The 19,074-nt window shown below is 50.3% G+C and overlaps 1 protein-coding gene across 1 annotated transcript in view; it reads left to right on the top strand.

Moving 5' to 3' along the window:
- PLXNA4 (plexin A4) overlaps window positions 1-19,074 on the top strand; it is a 285,370-nt gene that overhangs the window by 145,999 nt on the left and 120,297 nt on the right. Inside the window, exon 8 of the mRNA XM_006016338.3 lies at window positions 13,702-13,902. Coding sequence (XP_006016400.1) covers window positions 13,702-13,902 — 201 coding nt within the window. The remainder of the gene's footprint in view (window positions 1-13,701; window positions 13,903-19,074) is intronic.

Below are 19,074 nucleotides of genomic sequence, written 5' to 3'. Positions count from 1 at the left end.
TCTTTCCCTTCCTACCCATGTCCATTGGGAGCAGGTGGCCTTTGAGGCAGGCTCTGTTTCTCATGTGGCGTTTGTATCATGTCCAGTGCAGTGGACCAATGGATTTGGTCACCCAGTGCCTACTCCACACCCTTCTCCCTCAGTCCACTTCCCTTCACTGGCACCGAATGTGACTTGGTGGCCTGCACCGGGGAATTTGCTGGTGCCCGTGTCTTCTGGCTAACGAGGAGCCTGCTGTTGGGAGCTGTTGCAGCAAAACTGCGATGTGGGTATCATGGAGATAAAGGATCCTGCTACACATTGCTCATAAGAGCTGGGCTAGCTTTGGTAGCCATCTGAGCTTACCTGTCATGGGGGCGGCAAACATAACATTGTGGATTTCCCCCCAGGGCATGGCAACGATGCTTGCCATCATGGCATCATTACCATCAAGACACATTGCGGTGTTCAGCACAGCTGGAGGACAGTTGGACTAGCTACCCTGATGTCTACAACATGGGGCGACAGGACTATCCAGTTTTGGGGGCCAAGAGGTTCTCAAAGAGGAAGGGAAAGGACCCCCTCGATTTCCCAGGTCACTTTGGGCATTGCCTGGCTTTGAAGCCCAAGGCTTTGTCCTTTCCCTGTTTTAGCCTCAGCTGCCTTCTTTGTTAGGGGCTTGGAGCACTTGGGCCTGAGCTAAGGGGAAGGGGAGTTGTTGAATCCCCCCATTGGAAGGCATCTCTTACTTGACCATGGATTCATTCCCCATCTCCCTGGAGCCTGTACCCATACCCTTTCCTGGCTTGTTCTCTGAGCACATGTCCACTGGCCTTGGCTTGGGCTTTATTTCCCAGTCTCAGGGCAGAGAGAAGTGGGAAGAGTCCCACTGTCCTGCTTCCTGTGAAGTCCAGTAGATATTTATCACCAGCATCATTGGGGTAGCTGTGCTGATGCCCCATGGAAAGGGGCTGCAGTTATTGCTCCCTGAGTGGAAAAGGGAAATGTCACCTAAGGAGACTTGCACGTCCCATAGTTTATATGCATTTGTTTACGTGCATGGCTGGGATGATCTTGTGGGGTTTGACTTCAAACGGCACCTTCTCTGGAGAGCGGCAGTCTCCTTTCACCCAGGGTTGTTATGCTGGGTGGGCAATAAATGCTAGGCAAGGATGTCCACAGGTGCTGCTCTCTGCTAGGTGAGGATGCTAGGCAAGGATGTCCACAGGTGCTGCTCTTTGCTAGGCAAGGATGCTAGGCAAGGATGTCCACAGGTGCTGCTCTCTGCTAGGTGAGGATGCTAGGCAAGGATGTTCACAGGTGCTGCTCTCTGCTAGGCAAGGATGCTAGGCAAGCATGTTCACAGGTGCTGCTCTCTGCTAGGTGAGGATGCTAGGCAAGCATGTTCACAGGTGCTGCCAGTTGACTTGCCGGCTCTTACCAGATATTCCCCATCATGACAGCCTCTCTTTAAAGAAGGACCATTCCCTAGTGTGGAGTTGGAGATCAAAAGGCCCATCAGCCCTCCCAGTGGTAGCAGGTGGCTTTTGGTGCCTTAGTTATACAACAGGGTCAAGGATTGCGGGACTGTTTGCAGGCTTACTGCTTAAATGGACACAAAAAGAGTCCTCTAGTAAAAGTCCTAAAAAGGCAGGCACTCAGGACCTCTGTTCATGGAGGAGAGGATATCTGAGACCAAAGGACACTGAGCCAAAGAAACCCAGGGAAGGACAGAGGGACTGGTTAGCTTCCCCAGCTCATCGTCCTGCTCGGACACCGTGTTTTCTATGGTGTTGTCCAACCCAGTTTTAAAAATCCTAAAGACTGAGGCTCTCACCACCTCCCTGGAGAGTCTAGTATGCAGTTTAATCCCCGCCAGCCTATTTTCTTATGATTGTTCCCAGTTTTACCTGCTCCATCCCTCTGCATAATCCTTCTCCAGCTTCGGGGCTCCTGCCCTCCACAGATTTGTACAGGCTTGTTGGTGCTATTGTTTCACACTTCTCCTAGAGGATCCGTCACACGAGGTGTGCTGTACAGGCATATAGTAAATGACAGGCCTTGCCCCGGAGAACACATACTTATCATGTCACACACACGCCTACATGCCACCAGAAACCCTACATTAAAAGAATGTTATTAAGTTTGCAAAGCCAATCACTCAGAAGTTAGGATATACTAGAATTAATGCATAGGCTTTATGCCTTCACATTATGGGAGATAATTACATGATCACAGGCTGTATTTTTACCCTGAGACCCCTGCTTCAGTCTCTGTCCAGAAGGGAGCTGCCCCTCCAGGTTGTTAAATGCTGATTTTTAATAAGCCTTGGTATGCTGGGGAAGTTCCTGAGGACGGGAAGAAAGCTGACGTCGTGCCAGCATTTAAAAAGGGTGAATGTAATAACTCAAGTTATTATAAGCCTGTCTCCTTGACATTGATCACGGAGAAAATAATGGAACGGCTGATAGAAGACGTGGATAAAAAAAAAAAGGAAGTAATATAATTAATGCCAGTCAACTTGGGTTTATGGAAAACAGATCTTGTCGTGCTCTCTTCTGAGGAAGGATAAGATGAGGTTAGTGTGCTAAGCAAGGACTGCAGCTCAGTTCCCGGCTTTGCTTCTGGCTTTCTCTGTCACCTTGAGCAAGTCCATATCCACAAAGGACCAGGCTGGGACTTGGGGCCATACGTCCAGTAGTGTGTGCCTCCAAACCCCTTTTTATCAGTGCAGTTTACTTCTGCCCACATCCAGAAGTGTCTGGCTTGTCTGGACCGAACAGCGCAGGCCTTATCTTAGGCATCGAAACTAGGTCTTCTTCTTCTGTCCACTGACCTGGTCAGTATATAGACATGTGTTGAGCGTGCGTAGTGCAGGCCCGCAGAATCAGGCTCATTGCAGACAGTGGGCATGTCTGCACGAGACACTTTACTGTGCAGCAGACTAGTTTGCTGTGCAATAAAGTGTCACCATCTACATGTGTGCAGTGATCAGGGAGCAGCGGACTAATTTACCATGCTGATGGATAGTCCCTTCAGACACAAGTGGTATCCACCAGCACAATAAATTATTGCCCTTAAGTGCATGTGTAGATGGTGATGTCTGGATTAGTTTACTCCAGCTCATATTGAACTGGAGTATAGTCAGTCACATTCATTGCACATGTAAACGCACCCAGTGACAGCTACTGCTTTAATTCAGAATTGGAGGCAAAGGGGAATGGTCCTGTTTTACACAGTGGCCTGGTGTCAGAGTATGTACAAGGTGGGAGGACCTGGGTTCCCAGTGTTTCTTCTCCAAAGACACTTCATGTATTTTATTCTGTGTCTGTGAAGGTAGTCAGAAAGGGAGTTTGGTACCACCACGGTGAGGGAGAATTGCCCCATCCCATCTACTTGTGTGCGAAGGAGTCATTTCAGTGTAAAGATGCATTGAGTTTGCTTCCATTTCCCAGAGAAATGCTCTGCTCCCTGCTTTCTCATTGGCTTCTGCAGCGCAGAACGCAGGTACTGCTGAATTGTCAGGAAGCCCCATTGAATCAGAGGCTAAATCAAGTGCTGCTTTGCCAACTCAGTCCTATGGATCCCTTCAGGGTTGCATCAGGGACAGAAATAACTGGGTTGTCCTTTTACACCTGCTAACACTGCTGTGTGCATCAGCAAGACAGTGGTCCTCTCCCTTCCACCCATAGGACTTACTGGTGGACAGGGAGCCGTGAACCTTCATGATACTCAATTTGTCATGCACTTTGGCTGGCATGATGCTCGCGCCTGGGGCGGGGGCGGGGGGCAGTTTGCTGCACTGGATGACCATAGATGGGGTGCACCTGTGAGAGCATTGTTTCAAGACAGTCAATACATAGCTCCATTGGCCAGGTTCAGTACAGCCAACCCCAGAAGTCAGCCCCCCAGATAAGACTGAAGGATGTAGGTGGGCTTCTTTTCCCAGATTTGAACCTTCAGGGTGAGTTTGGGTCACATTTTCCAGCTTTTCTTGTAACATATAGAATCATAGAAACAGAAAATGAGAGTTGGAAGGGACCTCAGGAGGTCCTATCCCCTGCTCAGAGCAGGACCATCCCCAGCTATTTCGTCCAGGCCAAGGCTTTGTCTAGCTGAGTTTTAAAAACCTCCAAGGATGGAGGTTTTTATTACTAGATTCACGCTGAACTGTGAGACTTGGAGTCCCTACAACCTTACAGATATTGTGCTGAGCAGAAACAGAGGTTGAGGCCACTGAATTTCTCCCAGTGGTGAGGTGCATCCCCGGCTCTTGTTAATGGACCGAAGCATGACACGCAACGCATTCAATGGACCAGAAGCTCATAGATGGGAAGGCACAGATGGCAGGACAGAGGCAGAGAATAAGCTCCTTTTGAAGGCCCAAAATCTCTGTGCTTCTCTCCTGGTCTCCTGCCCATCAAGGCATTTTCTGGAGCCAGAATGACATGAAATCTGTCTTTGTGTCTAGCCCACAGCTGCCTTCAGTGAATGAGACACCGTGGAGCAATAGCCTGCATAAGCTGGTGTGAATAACATCAGCAGGACCTGAGCTGGGGGACCCACCATGGTACTGAATGAAGCCCTGGAGAGTAGCTTGTCCCCAGCTCTGTTCCTCCTGCAGTCACTGTGCTCCAGGAGGCTGGAGCTTGCATTGGTTCATATGTGAAAGGCATGCTCTTAGATTTGACAGTGTTTGAGCCTCTGAAGATCATTACTCACTTCCTTTCCTCTTCTTTTCCTTGGTTCTTCTTAAAACTCAGCCTGCTGGTGGTTTATTGAAGCACGGTATGTGGCAGGGCTGTGGGGAAGTCTGCCTTTCCATGCCAACCACTGCTCAGGAAGGCCTTACCTTATAGCAGTCCATCTTGGTCCTCCTCCTTGAATCAGTCCTCTTCTAAGGTCAGGCTGAGGGTTCATCTTCCCTCACCCTGGCCCTGGTTCACGGGCCATGCAGACCTTTCCACTCCCTTGAGCGTACCACCATGATCTCAGAGCCTGGCTGCACAGGCTGCTTCTTCTGCTCCTTGACCAAGCTGTAGGTTAGCACTAATGCTGCCAGATGGATCAACCACTCTTATCAACTCACCCATTGTGAGGAACCCATTTCAGGTCAGTAGCAAACTAAAGTGCCCAGCCAGAGTCACAAATCATCCGCCCATGGCAATCGTGGCACAGAGGCCAAAGACCAAATGGGCTATGAAGATCCATCCATCCATCCATCCATCCATCCATCCATCTTCCTGTCTCCCCCTTTTATCTTCCTGCACCAGGATCCAGGCATCAGAAGGCAATCCCTCCAGCTCCTAGCTGAAATACAGAATAGCCACTCTGTTATGCCTCTTGTCTGGATAGAGACCCAGTCTCCAGAGCTATCAATAAAGCACCTTCTCCAGCACTGCATTCACCTGCAGTCCATAAGGAGACCCTTAACAAGGATGGGGATGGGAGAACTCAATTATTCTTTTGTTATCTCTGCTGATGCTTACTCTTTCCATAAATCCCACTGCCGTCTCGTCATCAGCTGCCTTTAAGGTTATGGGCATTTTCTTTATATATTATTACTTTTGCTGTGCTGATAAATATGTACCCCATCAATCAAACTAATGGCACTGTAAACTTCGGAAACACAGATAAAATATATGGGGCATTAAAAAATTCTTTGACCGCTTGAGCTTTTTGTAGCTGGTTTGATTGCTGCCAGCGCCGATGTAAATTTGGGGGAAGTATATCCAGGAATTTATGGAGCTTGGAATTCTGCCTGCAAAGCCTTGACCTGATTCCGCTTTATAACCTAATAACGGTCCCTGATACTATTCGTGTAAATTTTAAATATAATTTTTATGACCAGGAGAATTAGTAGTGTAATAATGTAAACACCATGTGGACCGTAACTCACTAGTCCCAGACTTCTCCTGCACCGGCAATGGCTCACTTCTTCCTGGTCTGCCCAGTTTCTTCCACTGGGATTTCTTTCGGGGGGTACGTTATAAATTTTAGGTGGATTCTAGGAAGAAGCAGGGCAGATTGCCAGCCCTAGAGGTGGAAGCCCTTCATTTCCTTGTGTTGTACCCATGTCACAAGACCATGTATCATGTCCCAGTTCAGAGGGACCCCATCGGCTTGAGAGAGGAATTCAATCAGACTAGCCCGTCCAGTCCATGGTATCTTTTGCACTCAGGCTGTGTCTACAGGGTAAAGGTACCATACCCATAGTAGTGTCCTGAAGCATTGCCATGCGGCTTCATCTGTGCTGCTGCTTGGCATGGGAACAGTATGTAGCCGTGTGGGCTGGTTAGCATAGGACAGGCTAACTGGTCCTGTCACACTGCAGCGTTACTGGAGCACCATGTATACTACTTCCAGTTTAAGAGGCTGCCTGTTTAAACCTCACAATGGGCTGGAGGGTCTCATGGCCAGGTATGGCCCCTCTGTCTTATCAGCTCTTTTCCTTGCTGCCTGTGGGTGAAGCCTTGCTGCCATTGAAGTCAGTGGCAAGATTCCCTATGGTGGTGCATCAAGGTAGCTTGCTAGCTACCACCTTCCCTCCCTTCCTCTCTGAATGGATTTTTAAAATTTTATATAATATTATATTTTTTTAAATGTTATTGTACATAATATAATATAATATAATATAATATAATATAATATAATATAATATATCCGAACCGACATCAGTGGTGTTTTAAAAAGCATCCTCTGTGTATACATGGTCCCTGCTCCACAGCTCTCACCATCTTGTTTTGGCCATGGCACAAAGTAGGAGGGTAACAAAGCCGGAAAGACGTTGGGGAGATTAGATGGAAGCAAATCTATGTGTATGGAGAGTCATCAAGCAAAGGCCCAGTGCATTGCAGGTTGGGGCAAGGAGCTTTCTTCCTCAAAATATATTCATTAAATAAGTCATTGCTTCATGTCTTGTGGTAGAGATGGGTCCCTGTGAGGTTGCAGTGTGGTGGCTGGGGGTGTTAGCTCAGCAAGGGTAAGCCCACTGCAGGGGATGGAGTTGATAAAGCATACAGATGGTTGTGGGAGTGTGTTGGCAAACCAGGCATTCAGGATGACAGCCCTGACAGGGCAAGGGCATGAGGCTGCAATTAGGGATAGGCTTATTCAAACCTTGACAGGAGGACAAGACCGTGAACTTGAAGTGACAGAGACAGCAGAGCCAACAGAGGGCATCCAAGAGGGGTGCAGCGGACAGATGGGTTGATAAGGACATGACCTAAAACAGGGGTGGGCAAAACATGGCCTGCGGACTGGATCCAGTCCACTTTCATCTGGCCCGTGGTGCCCACCAAAGAATTGAACCCTGCCCAACCCTTCCGCACACGAGGGTGGGAGCGAGGTGCCTATGTATACACCCTCCCCACAAACATACCCTATCGCACCTTGCTCTCACTTTTGTGTGTAGAAGGGCCTGGCCCGGTCAACACACAGCCACTGCTGCAGCTGCCGGGGGACGGAGCTTGGGTGGGCAGGGTGGGAGGGGGTGGTGAGAACCCCACCTCCCACTCATCCCATGGCATGGAGGCTTCACCAGTGGCAGTAGGAGCACCAGCAGTCACGGGTGCTCAGGGTGCTGGTGCCTGGCGCAGGCGCTGGTGCCCAGCAGTGCACAGCTGTGGCCAGCATTGCACATTGTGGCAAGGAGCACAGCTGCTCTTTATTGCACAGCACTCCCCATGCGCATGTGCAGGTTTTGCACTTGCACACCACCAGAAGGAAGCTCCATGTGCTGGAGCTGGCTGCCTTCATTGCTCCCTGCTGTGCAGGTCCCAGGACTCTATGGGGAAGTAGGGGCCAGGGCTCCCCTTCTCTTCCAAAGGATCCCAGGACCTGGGGACCAGTGCCTGCACTGGGCACAAGCACCCCAAGTGCCCCTGCCTGCTGCTGCTGCTGCTGCTGCCCCAATTGGGGCTGCATGCCAAGGGGAAAGTGTGGGGGGGAGTCCTCATACCCCCCCACCCTCCCTCACACCCCACAAGCACCGCATACCCACACCCTACCCCCACATCCCCCCATGTATACACCTCCAGCATACCCTATTCCCTCCACACACACAGGCACACCCCTTCATAAACTCCCCCTGCACCTCCCCACAGCCACCATCCACAGATGCACACCCCTACACCCCACCATCCCCAAACACCACTCCCACATCCCCCCATGCACACACACCACACTCCACCATATACCCGCCCCACAATATACAAGACTAAGACTTTATTTTTGAGTTATTCTGTGCAAACAAATCATGCCAAAAATATTTTTTGTAATAAAATTGAAACGTTATAGTTGGTGTTTGACTTTTAGGGTATGATTTGGTTTTTGCTGGTTGTAAGATGGCAACTCCACCCTCCCAAAAGGAGTATTTTGGAAGAGGGGTAAAGGGAGGGACTTCTGTTGGCAAAGGTCAGGGGTTAGGGGGTGGGACTTCCAGTCCCAAGATGGCAACCAGGGGGTGGGACAACTGTCAAGGGCGGAGCTACCCATGTGGCCCTTGATAGCGCACCAAACCTCGTTAAGCAGCCCTCTGGCTGAAATAATTTCCTGCCTCTGACCTACGGTGTCAGTGCCCTCCTTGAGAAGAGACCAGGAAGGAGGGGATTGCAGTGCTCAGATTTCTCCATGTGTCTGTCTTGCCATCTGTGTGTTTCTCTATTGCACAAGTCACTGATAAGTGGGTCCTCGCCGAGGTGTCAAGCCAATTAGTGCCAGCTGCAGCACCAATCCCTGTGCACACCTTGTATGCATTTGCCTCTGCATTTCCTCTCCTCCCCGCCCTTTGATGTGGACTGAAAGTCCGAAGCTCACTGCAGCGTGCAGGTGCCCAAGGAGCTGCGTTTTGGGGAGAGCGGGGGGTTGTAACCACACCAGCACTCACAAGGGCAATTGCCGGGGGGTGAACATAAATAGTTTTGTCTCTCCCAAACTGGGAGCCTAGAGGCAGGCAGAGGACGTTGGCAGATGTATGTAATGATACGCCAGACACTTGGGACCCTGGACCTACTTCCATGTGAAATATTGAAAATTTAAAATAAACATCCCTCCATATGGAGCGGCTGGAAATGCGACTCAAGCCAAGGTCCTGACCATTGGCAGCCATCGAAGAGCCCCAGATGGTTTTCATAAGAAGTTTGTCAGCTCTTGAGTTCCTGGCCAGATCCTACCTCTGGTGGGACAGCACTGTGGGTGAGGCCTTAAAACTTCATGATGGTCTGTACAACCCCACCAAAGACCCACAGTGGCTAGGTCATCGTCTTCCCAAAACTGGAGGCCCGTCCACATTTTTCAACGATCTTAATAGGAGCTCGGGTGGAACAGGCATTGAGACACAACGTGGCAGGGACCTAAAAGCCTCTTGTTACCAAGACTTCAATATTTCTGCAAGTCGCAATAAAGCACATCCACTAGAATACCGCGCGGGGTTATAAATAATGAAAATTAAAGTGCCGTCGACAAAACGAGCAGGGCCCTTCGCAGGCCGCTTCCCCTTTGCTTGTTCCCATTGTGTCTGCTCACTGACTTGACAACTGGCAAAATGCAGCCATTTGCAGGGAGCGTCTCTTGCCAACCGTGGGAATTAGCTGTATAGTGACTATGTTCATTAGCTCTCTGTACAGTGCTGTGCTAACTGATAGGATTAAACGATGCAGGTGAAATGAATTAATAAGCACCCATTTTGTAATGCATTGTCCTTGCACGAGTCAGACGCGGTTTTTCAGCTGTCTGGGAACCTGATCCAACTAAGAGTGAATCGCTGATTAATTATGGAAGTTAGTACGGGTGGGATTACTCATTCCTGGTGGGTCTTCTATACGTCTGATATACAAATGGTAGGATATATCTTCCCACTGATTTCAGATTAAGGCAAGCCACAAAGATAAAGCCAATGTAGAGTCCCCATGATAGAAAGCCATGTATTTCACTCTTTATATTTCTTCCTCTTGAACCTCCAACAGGCCTATTTCCTTGCAGCAACACCTCCTGCCTTTCATAGTACAGTCCTGAGCAAGGCACCATGGCGAACCACCTCACCGTTTCCTCCTGGGGCAGAGTTAGTTAGCTACATACTGACCCATATTAGAAAGCGGGTGTCAAAACCAGTTTCGAACCCAGGGCCCAGGCTGAGCACCGCGGCTTTCCTTGGTACATCATCCAAAGAAATTGCCTTTTAAAAATTTCAATTAGAAAGAACATTAGGTCAATCAGATAAAGCCACATTGTGAGGATTTCCTCTTTATGGTGCTCGCCTCTTCAATTATCTATAATGAACTTCCTAACAGAGCCGCAAAGCTTTTTATATGCAAACGAGGCCTTTATTGGGGCCGCTGCAATCCCCGCTTGTTAATGAACTCGAAACAAGTGTTATCGGAAAGGTTACAGCACTGGTGGGGGGAGACAGGAATAAAGGGAGACTAGGAAAACCAGCTTTCTGGGCTTGGATTGCCCCTCAGGTAGCAGAGTTTCATATCTTCTTCTTTCATCCTCCGGCTTGGTTCTTCGGCTTTTATAGCTGCTATTTATCAAGAGAACCCCTCGCTCCCGGGAAATGGCTGCTCAGAGGCAGATAGGGATATCCCACCCCTGTGGCTGGAGGGAGATGTTGTTGCTGGGTGGGTTTCTCTGCTGGAAGAGAGAGAGGTGCCTCTAAGGAACGTGCATCAGGATGAGGTCTACTAGAAACTCAGGAAGTGTCTGGCCGTGACTGATGTTCCTAATACCAGTGGGGCAGGGAGACCCCTTGATTTTCAGCAGTCGCTAGCCATGAGGAGTGATGAGCAGCAAGGGTTGCATCCAAGTCAGAACTGACCTGGCAAGGACTTGCTGGACATCTGGTCCGCGTAAAGACATTAAGCTCAGACATCGTATCCACCAAGAGACCTGCTCAATAGGTCAGCTCTCACTTGGGGTCTGCAGAGGACTTTGCAATAAGGCCACAAAAACTTTGTGCATATCTCCGATGCTCTCTGGGAATGTGGCAGCATCGCAGGATTATGACTCCATTTCTATTTGAGGGTTTTTTGGTTCAGACATGAGCCCAGGAGGGATGTGAAGCCCGTGGAGATCCCAATGTCTCGCCTTTGCAAGACTGACCTGGGCTGGGAGCAGCTCACTGTAGAAGCCACCTCATCCCGGTTCCACCTGCTTCCACCGTTGCTCTTCCATCAGTCTAAATAAGATTCATAGATGTTAGGGCTGGAAGGGACTTCGTGAGATCATTGAGTCCGGCCCTCTGCCCAAGGGGCAGGAAGTCAGCTGGGGTCAGATCACCCCAGCAAGATAAGCATCCAAGCGTTTCTTAAAGGTATCCAGAGTACACCTCCAATCGCCGTCACACTAAGGCTGAGTACAGAGGGAGGATGACTTCTTGGGTCTTGCTTGACAAGCAAGGCAGAGTTGTATTTGCTTTGCCGGCTGCGGCATTGCATTGGGGGCTCATGTTCATAAACATGGGTTTGGATTCTGCTGTCTGGCCTCATTCAGTAGCAACTTAAACCCTGGGGCTACTCATGAGGTCAGGAGCTACTTGAGAGCCCTGGACCATTGGACACAAGAATGGGAGGTACCTTGCTCGGGTTGGCAATCAGTCATCATTGGCAACCGTGTCATATGTTCTATGTCCCTCATACTTTGACCCTGCTCCGTCTTCAAATTAGTGAGGTGTTTTTGGATGGGTTGGAGGGGTTGCTGTTCTTATTAGAAAGCTGTTGCAGAGCATCCTTCCTCTGTTGGCTAAAAACTTCCTAATTTCCAGCCTAAATGTATTCATGGCTACTTTATACCCATTTTTTTGTCCTGTGCCAGTATTGTCCTTGAACTGAAAATGCCATCCTCCTTCCTTGGCAGTTCACCCCTTGAAGTACTTCAGGCAGTGATCAGATCTGCTCTTGCATCCTTTGCTTTGCAAAGCCAAGCTCTTCTAGTCTGTCTTTGTAAGACAGGCTCTCCTCTGCCCCCACCTCTGCTCCTCCTAGGAGGCTTTTTCTGTTCCTCGTCGAGTTTGAATGCATGCTTCCTTAACAGGCACGGTCAGGATGCAGACTCCTCACCTGGGACAACCCAGGGTCACTTTTCCCTTCTATGCAGCACCCACATCCAAGCGACTCAAAGTCCTCTGGTGTGTGACTAGTGTACTCAGGTCTGTCTCCTCCTCAGTTGCAGATTAGCTCCCAGACATTCCTGAAGTGTGCAGTCTTGTTCGTGCTGCTCTTAAACATCATCCCATTTCTATTACTCTATGCCACCAAATTCTTAATGGGAATAAGAGTGTTAGATCCAGCCAAGTGGGTGCAAACTTAGTGAGGGCAAGTGTCTAGCAATAATCAGAGCAGTCAGCTCTTCTTTGTCCCCTTTAATATACAGGCCTCCCAAAAATTGCTCTGTAGATATGAAAGGGCTTAGCTTCATGTACCAATTTCAGCAGGCTCCAAAGCAGCCAGATGTCAGCTAGGCAGTGCTACAGGGAAAGTTTGTATTGCCTATGCTCCTTTCCCCATCTGGCCACATCTGCTTTGGCAGCTGCCAGGATGGTGGTGTAGGGCTACACTAACTGGGCCAAGGCAGCATTGCCATCCTTTAGTGCCACCAGAGTGGGGTAAAGGGGTTCCCCCTGGTAAACGGGCAGCAGCACTCACTTGTGATGGTGCTTCCTAAGGAGAGGGAGAGCTCATGCTGCTGGAGGGCCGGTTCTTGCCACCTCTTGGCTATGGTTCAGCAGGAGCCCACTGAAGCAGGCTGTACTGACATCTCAGTGACTGGGGCATCAGTGTTTTTGTTCATCTGTTGGTTGCAGCTACTCTGGGGCTCCCATCCCACCCTTTCCATGTTAGCTCACATGAGCGCCCAAGGCAGGACATTGCAGTAGGCCGTCTCATCTCCTCATCCTTGCCTTCCTGCACTGACACATGCCTCCTGTGCAGTGTCCTGCAGACACCCACGGCTCACCTGCCTTCAGCCCTGTGGATCACACCCAGATAGGAAATGCAGTCAAGTGCGGCTGGAGAAATGAGCCGAGCGGAAGGAAATGGCAATGGGCTACCTGCTCCACAGGGTGTAATGGAGAGAGGGCAGTGCAGAGGAAAATGGAAACCTCTGCTATCAGTCACCCTGGCCTGGTCTCCATACAGAAACTGCACTGGCTTAGCTGAGAAGTGACGTGACACCTGTGTATAGATGCTCCTCCGGGTTATGGATCAGCTCCTTTGGGTGTAGCTAAGGTTAGGCCCACGCTGAGTGTGCCTCCACACTCACAGAGTTGCAGCACATGAGAAAGACTGATTTAACATCACACCTGTAATCTGCTGCCCCAGGTTCTTCTTTGGAGCAGGTCTCACACTCGCATTGCTCCTTTGATCCCAAACCATCTTTGTCGAGGATCTACCAGCATCTTACAAGGGCTTTTCCTTCCCCTCTTAAACAGAAGGGCCCTCCAGGCAGGAGGAGCTGTTTAGTGCCTGGCAGAGTGGCTGTGCTCTGTGTTTGGCCTTCGTGAGCACCTCAGGGGTGAGCCATCCACAGTTTCTCAGCTCTCCACAGACACCTGATACCAACTGCTTTAAGGACTGGGCACCAAAGAGCTCCCCAGGGAGCTTCTTCCACTCCTTGCAGACCAAGGCTGCGGTGGAGTAGGGGGGGAGTTGGATGGGATGCTTGCTCCAGGGCAGAGGGTGCTGAGATCCTACTAACTGCCTGGACATGTTTTCTCTTCTCCCCCAGGACTGTCCCCAGTTGCTCAAGGCAGACAAGATCCTGGTGCCTGTGGAAGTGATCAAGCCCATCACGCTGAAAGCCAAGAACCTGCCGCAACCTCAGTCGGGACAGCGGGGCTACGAGTGCATCCTGAATATCCAGGGCCTCGAGCAGCGGGTGCCCGCCTTGAGGTTCAACAGCTCCAGCGTGCAGTGTCAGAACACCTCGGTGAGTGGGGGTGGTCGGGGGAAGAGCTGGCTGGGTGCAATGGTGCCAGTCCCCTCTCTTGCTCCTTAGAGTAATTACGGTAACAAGCTGCCCTGTGTCAGCTGGGCACAGAGCACTACAGATGTGTCCTCACTGGTCCCCCTGCATCGCAGACACCTGCCCCTCTCTCATACACAGGGATAAAAAGCTCCCTTTGCTTTAGTGGAGATCCTGGGCTCTCACCGCACAGGCCTGCCAGTCCTGGCTCATGCATGCCCGCTGCTCTCAGAGGCTTGAGACACCTCACGCTGCTACTTCCATGTCATTCAGTCCTGGTCTTCAGCATCCTTTGTCATTCATGTTCTGGGTGCCACGTGCTGCAGTCGTGGTGTGGCAGAGCCCTCCACTGGACAGGCTGGGATACCACCCCCCAGTGCTCACATGCCTTTCATTGCAGCCTTTCCCTCCCGCTTCTCCCAAGTCATCACACCGTCGTTATCATACCTGGTGCTTCTGCACTCGCTCCAGGTCTCTGAGATCAAAGAGCTTTAGAGAAATGAATTAAATTAAGCCTGTCAAACCCCTATCAGTGCGGAAATCCAGTATCAAGATCCTTCTCTTGCAAATGGGGAAACTGAGGCATGGGCAAGGGGAGGAATTTCCTCAAGGTCATGCAGCAGCTGGCTAGCAGAACTAGCAAACACAACCCAAGACACCTCATTCCTAGGACCCTGCTCACCCCTTGTCATAAGGGTCCTCTTTCTAGCTGCTCCTAGGGGAAACATTTGTCTAACCAGTCCATAACTTGACCAAAGGCAGCATATTTCACTTAAGCAACTAGGCAGAGTTGACTGGTGTCTTGACGATGGGAGCAGACAAGAACCAGCAGAGGTGGGTGGACAAATAGAAAGAAATGTGAATGGGAGAAATGGTGATGAATGGTTATTATCAAGGGCTCATCCTGCCACTGACTCACAGGAGGACCTTGGGCAAGTCACTTTGCCTCTGTGCGCATAAATACTGCCCAGTGTAGTAAGATTAGCAGTCCTTGTCCCAAGAAAGCCATGAGGGTCAAAACAATGTCACAGCACTGCAACCTGTCTGACGGGACAAGTGCCGGGTTCGTATCAGAACTGGTTTCCTTCTGGTGTGTATAGGGACTTTCTGTTACAAACTAGGAGATTACGCATTTAAGGCAATCTCTCCTGCAGGTTTTGCTCAATTATTCTTCTTGTTATAACAAGATGATTTATTAGGCAAATGCCTAATTACAGGCATCAGCTCCTTCTCCTCAGTGCCAGGCAGCACTCGTTAAAATCTCACACTACATATTCTGCTGCATTAACCAACTTGTAGAGGGTTATGGGCAGCCTCCGCGTTTTACGAGCTGTTACAAACAAGCATTTTCCCAACAAACTCCCCATTTGTTCCCCTGCTTCCATTGCTGCTTAGTGGCCTGTGAGCATCAGGTTCAGGATTTTGCAGAAATTTATGGTTTGAAAAATTAAGAACGCTTTCAACACCTTTTACAGCAGCCAAAGCTCGAGGCTACGAGGCCCATTACCAGGTCCTGCTACAAGACATACAGCTGTAGCGGGGAGAGGTAGCAGCCGCCCAGTAGAGTCTCTGTCGTGAACTCCCAGACACTGAGAATTGTTTCACATCTGGATGTGCTGAATCCAGTGCTGGCAGTGGGGAGGGTTGCACCGAAAACCCTGGAGACGAAGTCTGCAGTGCCGGGGTAGCTACGCCTATGCTGTGCTATGGGTGTTTCCCAGGCTTGCAGGTTGATACATGGGGCCAGGAAGGAATTTTTCCTCCTCCTGTTGCTACATAACAGGGAGGGTGTTTTTTTCTCCATCTTCCTCAAAAGCATTGGGTGTTGGCTGAAGCCTAGGCTGGGGATTTTGACTGGGTGCACCAGTGCTCCTGCTGGGACTACAGCCTGGAGGTGCCTGGCTCAAGGGCCTCATCCTTCTGCTCAGGGTCCAACTAATGGCCACATTTAGGGTCAGGAAGCAATTTCCCTGCATGATCAGACTGGTATGGACCATGGGGTTTTAGCTTTCCTCTGTAGGAGGGCCACAACCCTCTTCCTTAGATCTCAAAAGTGTATTTTTACAGCTCTCACAGCCATAAGACACTGTCTGCCACGGTCTCCCTGCTTTACCTATGGCAGGTCAAGGTGCTCGGCCTTGTGGTTGTGACACAAGGTTGACTGTGTTGTTTTAGTAACAGGTTAGACACGCATTTGTGCGGGATGGTTTGCATAAGGAGGATCCTGCCTCAGGCAGTGGGTAGGACTAAATGACCTCCAGAGGTCCCAGCCCCACTTCTCTGTATTAATAGAGGGCAAGAGTAACGGAGCTAGAGGAGGGGGTCGAGGCTGATATAATTATCTGCTGAGCTGGTTCTGGGTCCTGTTGGGTTTTTCCCTTTCTGTGCTTTTATATGAGATCAGACGCTGCCCACACACCCCTCTCGCAGATTGTTTGTTCCTGGTCGACTGTAGCTCTCATGTTTGGGGACCGAAAGCATCACTACTGGAAGCTCCTAGAGGTGCGGCGGAGGAAGCCACACAAGAGAGAGTTGCATCCGTCTGCTTACCGATTAGACCAGAGGGACACGATGCCAGGGCTGGTAGCGAAGGGCACTGACCGTAGGGAGGGAGGTCTCCTATACAGCTCCCCGGCTGGTATTTTTCCTTCTCTGGAGCTAGCATTCAGCTGGGAGCCGTCGGCTGAGCTACAGCTTCCTCGCCGACTTTTGAAATGGTTGCATGCAGTAGTTTGCTAACTGAACGGAAACCCTGTTAACCAAGTCCTGTGGACAGTGCTGCTGAGTTACAAAGGAGACATTGGGAGAGGAGGCAAGGGGTGGGCATGGACACGGTGTTAGTGAGGGCCTCTTGCTGCGTGTCCTGCCAGTGGGCAAACTTAGTCAGGTGTTGGCATGTCTGTGGTTGGGCATAGGTTCGAGTGGAGACTCTCTGCTTCGTTTCATCCGTGATCCTCACCGTGGGCCTTTCTACTGCCGAAGGCATGTGGGTCACTGGGTGGTTGTGTAGGCATATTGTAAGTCATGAGTCAAACTGGTGAGGGTGGTGGAGGGGACGGTGGAGGGCTGGCACTGCAGGGGTGCCAGGTTATGGTGCTGTAGGGAGAAGGAGTCCTGGGTTATTGAGTTGCTACTGGTGGGATGAAGGGGCTCAGGGTTTGGGAGCTCTTGCTGCAAGAAAGCGGGGTAGGGGGAGACTTGTTGGGCGAGAGGCTGGTGCTGCTCAGGTGGGAAGATGCTGAGTATTACAATAGTGGGGAAGGGGAGAGTGTAGCTCCTGTCCATTCAAAGGAGAGCTCCTTTCCACCCTTGGAGTGAGCATCATTTCCCATAGCTGCCACTCAACCTTGCCTGGACAAGAAGAATGACCCCTGCGGCCCCACTCTGCTTGGGTCACTGGGGTTAGTGCTGCTGGGATGTGGGGATGGGGTTAGCTACCTGACTGCATATCTGTGTGTGTGTGTGTAGTGCCTGAACATGTACATGTGCATAAGTGTCTATGCATGTTTAAGCACAAAGGGACTGTGCAAACGCTTGAATGCATGCAGATGTGACTGTGTCAGTCTAAGGGTTTTGTCTGTGTTACTATTTAGGGTCATTGCTCTTAATTAGCCCAAGCCATAGGAGCTGCCCCTTCACATCTACATGCACACCACGCACAGAAGGAGAAACAAGAAATGGGCCAACTTACTCCCAACCTGAGCCCTTCTAGGAGTCAACTCTGCCCCGTACTGGTCTCTCCTGTGCTTAGCTCTGCGTATGGGCCAAAGAGTCGGGAAGCCAAGGGCAGGAAGCTGAGTCCCATGAGTCACCCTGTGCTGTGACCCTTAGCTGGGCTTAGTTCGGACCGCACTGCAGAAGGGAGGCTAGGAGGGCGTCCGGCCCCCCATACTCTGATGCTCAGGAGAGTTTCTTGGGGCATGCTGGACGGTTGCTACATGCAAACAAAGGGGCTTTAAAAGTGGGTTTGGGTAAGAAGCAGGCCAAGGTAGCAGTGTAGACATATCCTAAAGCATGTGGGGCTGGGTGTTTACCATGACAGAGATGCATGTTAAGCAGCCTGCCCTCCACCTGGAAATTAAAGCGCTGGTCCCCTGTTGCATAGGAGACCCTTGCTGTCAAAGTGCCCAAGTCCTGCTGTCTCCCATGGGATGGTCTGTGTACTGCCCTGGGGGGCTGTGAGGAAGGCAATGCTCCTTAATCATTACAAAGTTTGGGGGCTTTTTGGGAACAGCGAATGATTCTTCGGCAAATAACAGCACGCACGGCAGCTCTGGACAAGCACTGGCTAGGAGCCCTGGCAAGGTAGGGCAGGATGTCATGTCCTCATCCTGGAAGGACTCAGAGCACTTCCTGGCAGTCACCTGCATGAAGAGCTCTTGCACTGTGAAAGTTTTGGGACCCAGAAGATGGCTTAACCTCAGTACATCTGCCCAGCTCCATCGAGTGGCTTGCAGATGGGTTGTGGGTAACCCATTGCTCATGCAAGCTCAAGCACAGCATCAGTAGTCTGCAGCTCAGATGACAGGCCTGCTGTTCAGAAATGACTGTTTCTAATAAGCCACCCTTAAATTATGAGCCCCATGCTCCATTCCCAACCCCAGGAGCCGACCAAGGCATGACCCATGACTGAGGTAGCCAGTTAGCCCTGGACAGTACATCTGAGCTATTTCACTCCTCTTTCTAATGCCATAGTCTGTGCACCAGCTCCTCCCTGTTGGCTGTCCATCATCTGCCCAGGTCTGGGGATGGGGTTTTGATTAGTGATGGGAAGGGCCTAATGGTTTTTCTAAAGCAAAATAAACCTAGTTCGGATCCTGATCTTCAGTGGTGGTGTAAGAGTGATACTGTAGCCACAGTGCTGCAGAAATGGTGCGAGTGGCAAGGATTTCTTAGGGTGATATTTTTTTTATTGGAGCAACTGTATAGTTGGAATAAAGTTAGACCAGCTTTTCAATACAAGAGTTAGACTAGACTTGAGGTGGTCTAAGGAAGAATGTCTTGCATTCAAGTGCTTGTTTAACTCTATTCCAACTCCATAGTTGGTCCAATGCAAAATATCACCCAAAGTAATCCTTGCTGCTTAATTTGGTGTTAATTCTGGGGTGACTCTTGAAGTCATCGATGCGATTCTGT

Source organism: Alligator sinensis, unplaced genomic scaffold, assembly GCF_000455745.1.
Source record: "Alligator sinensis unplaced genomic scaffold, ASM45574v1 scaffold268_1, whole genome shotgun sequence".
Taxonomy (NCBI): Eukaryota; Metazoa; Chordata; order Crocodylia; family Alligatoridae; genus Alligator; species Alligator sinensis.
Note: the sequence above shows the minus strand (reverse complement) of the source record. Positions and strands in the feature narration are given on the sequence as shown.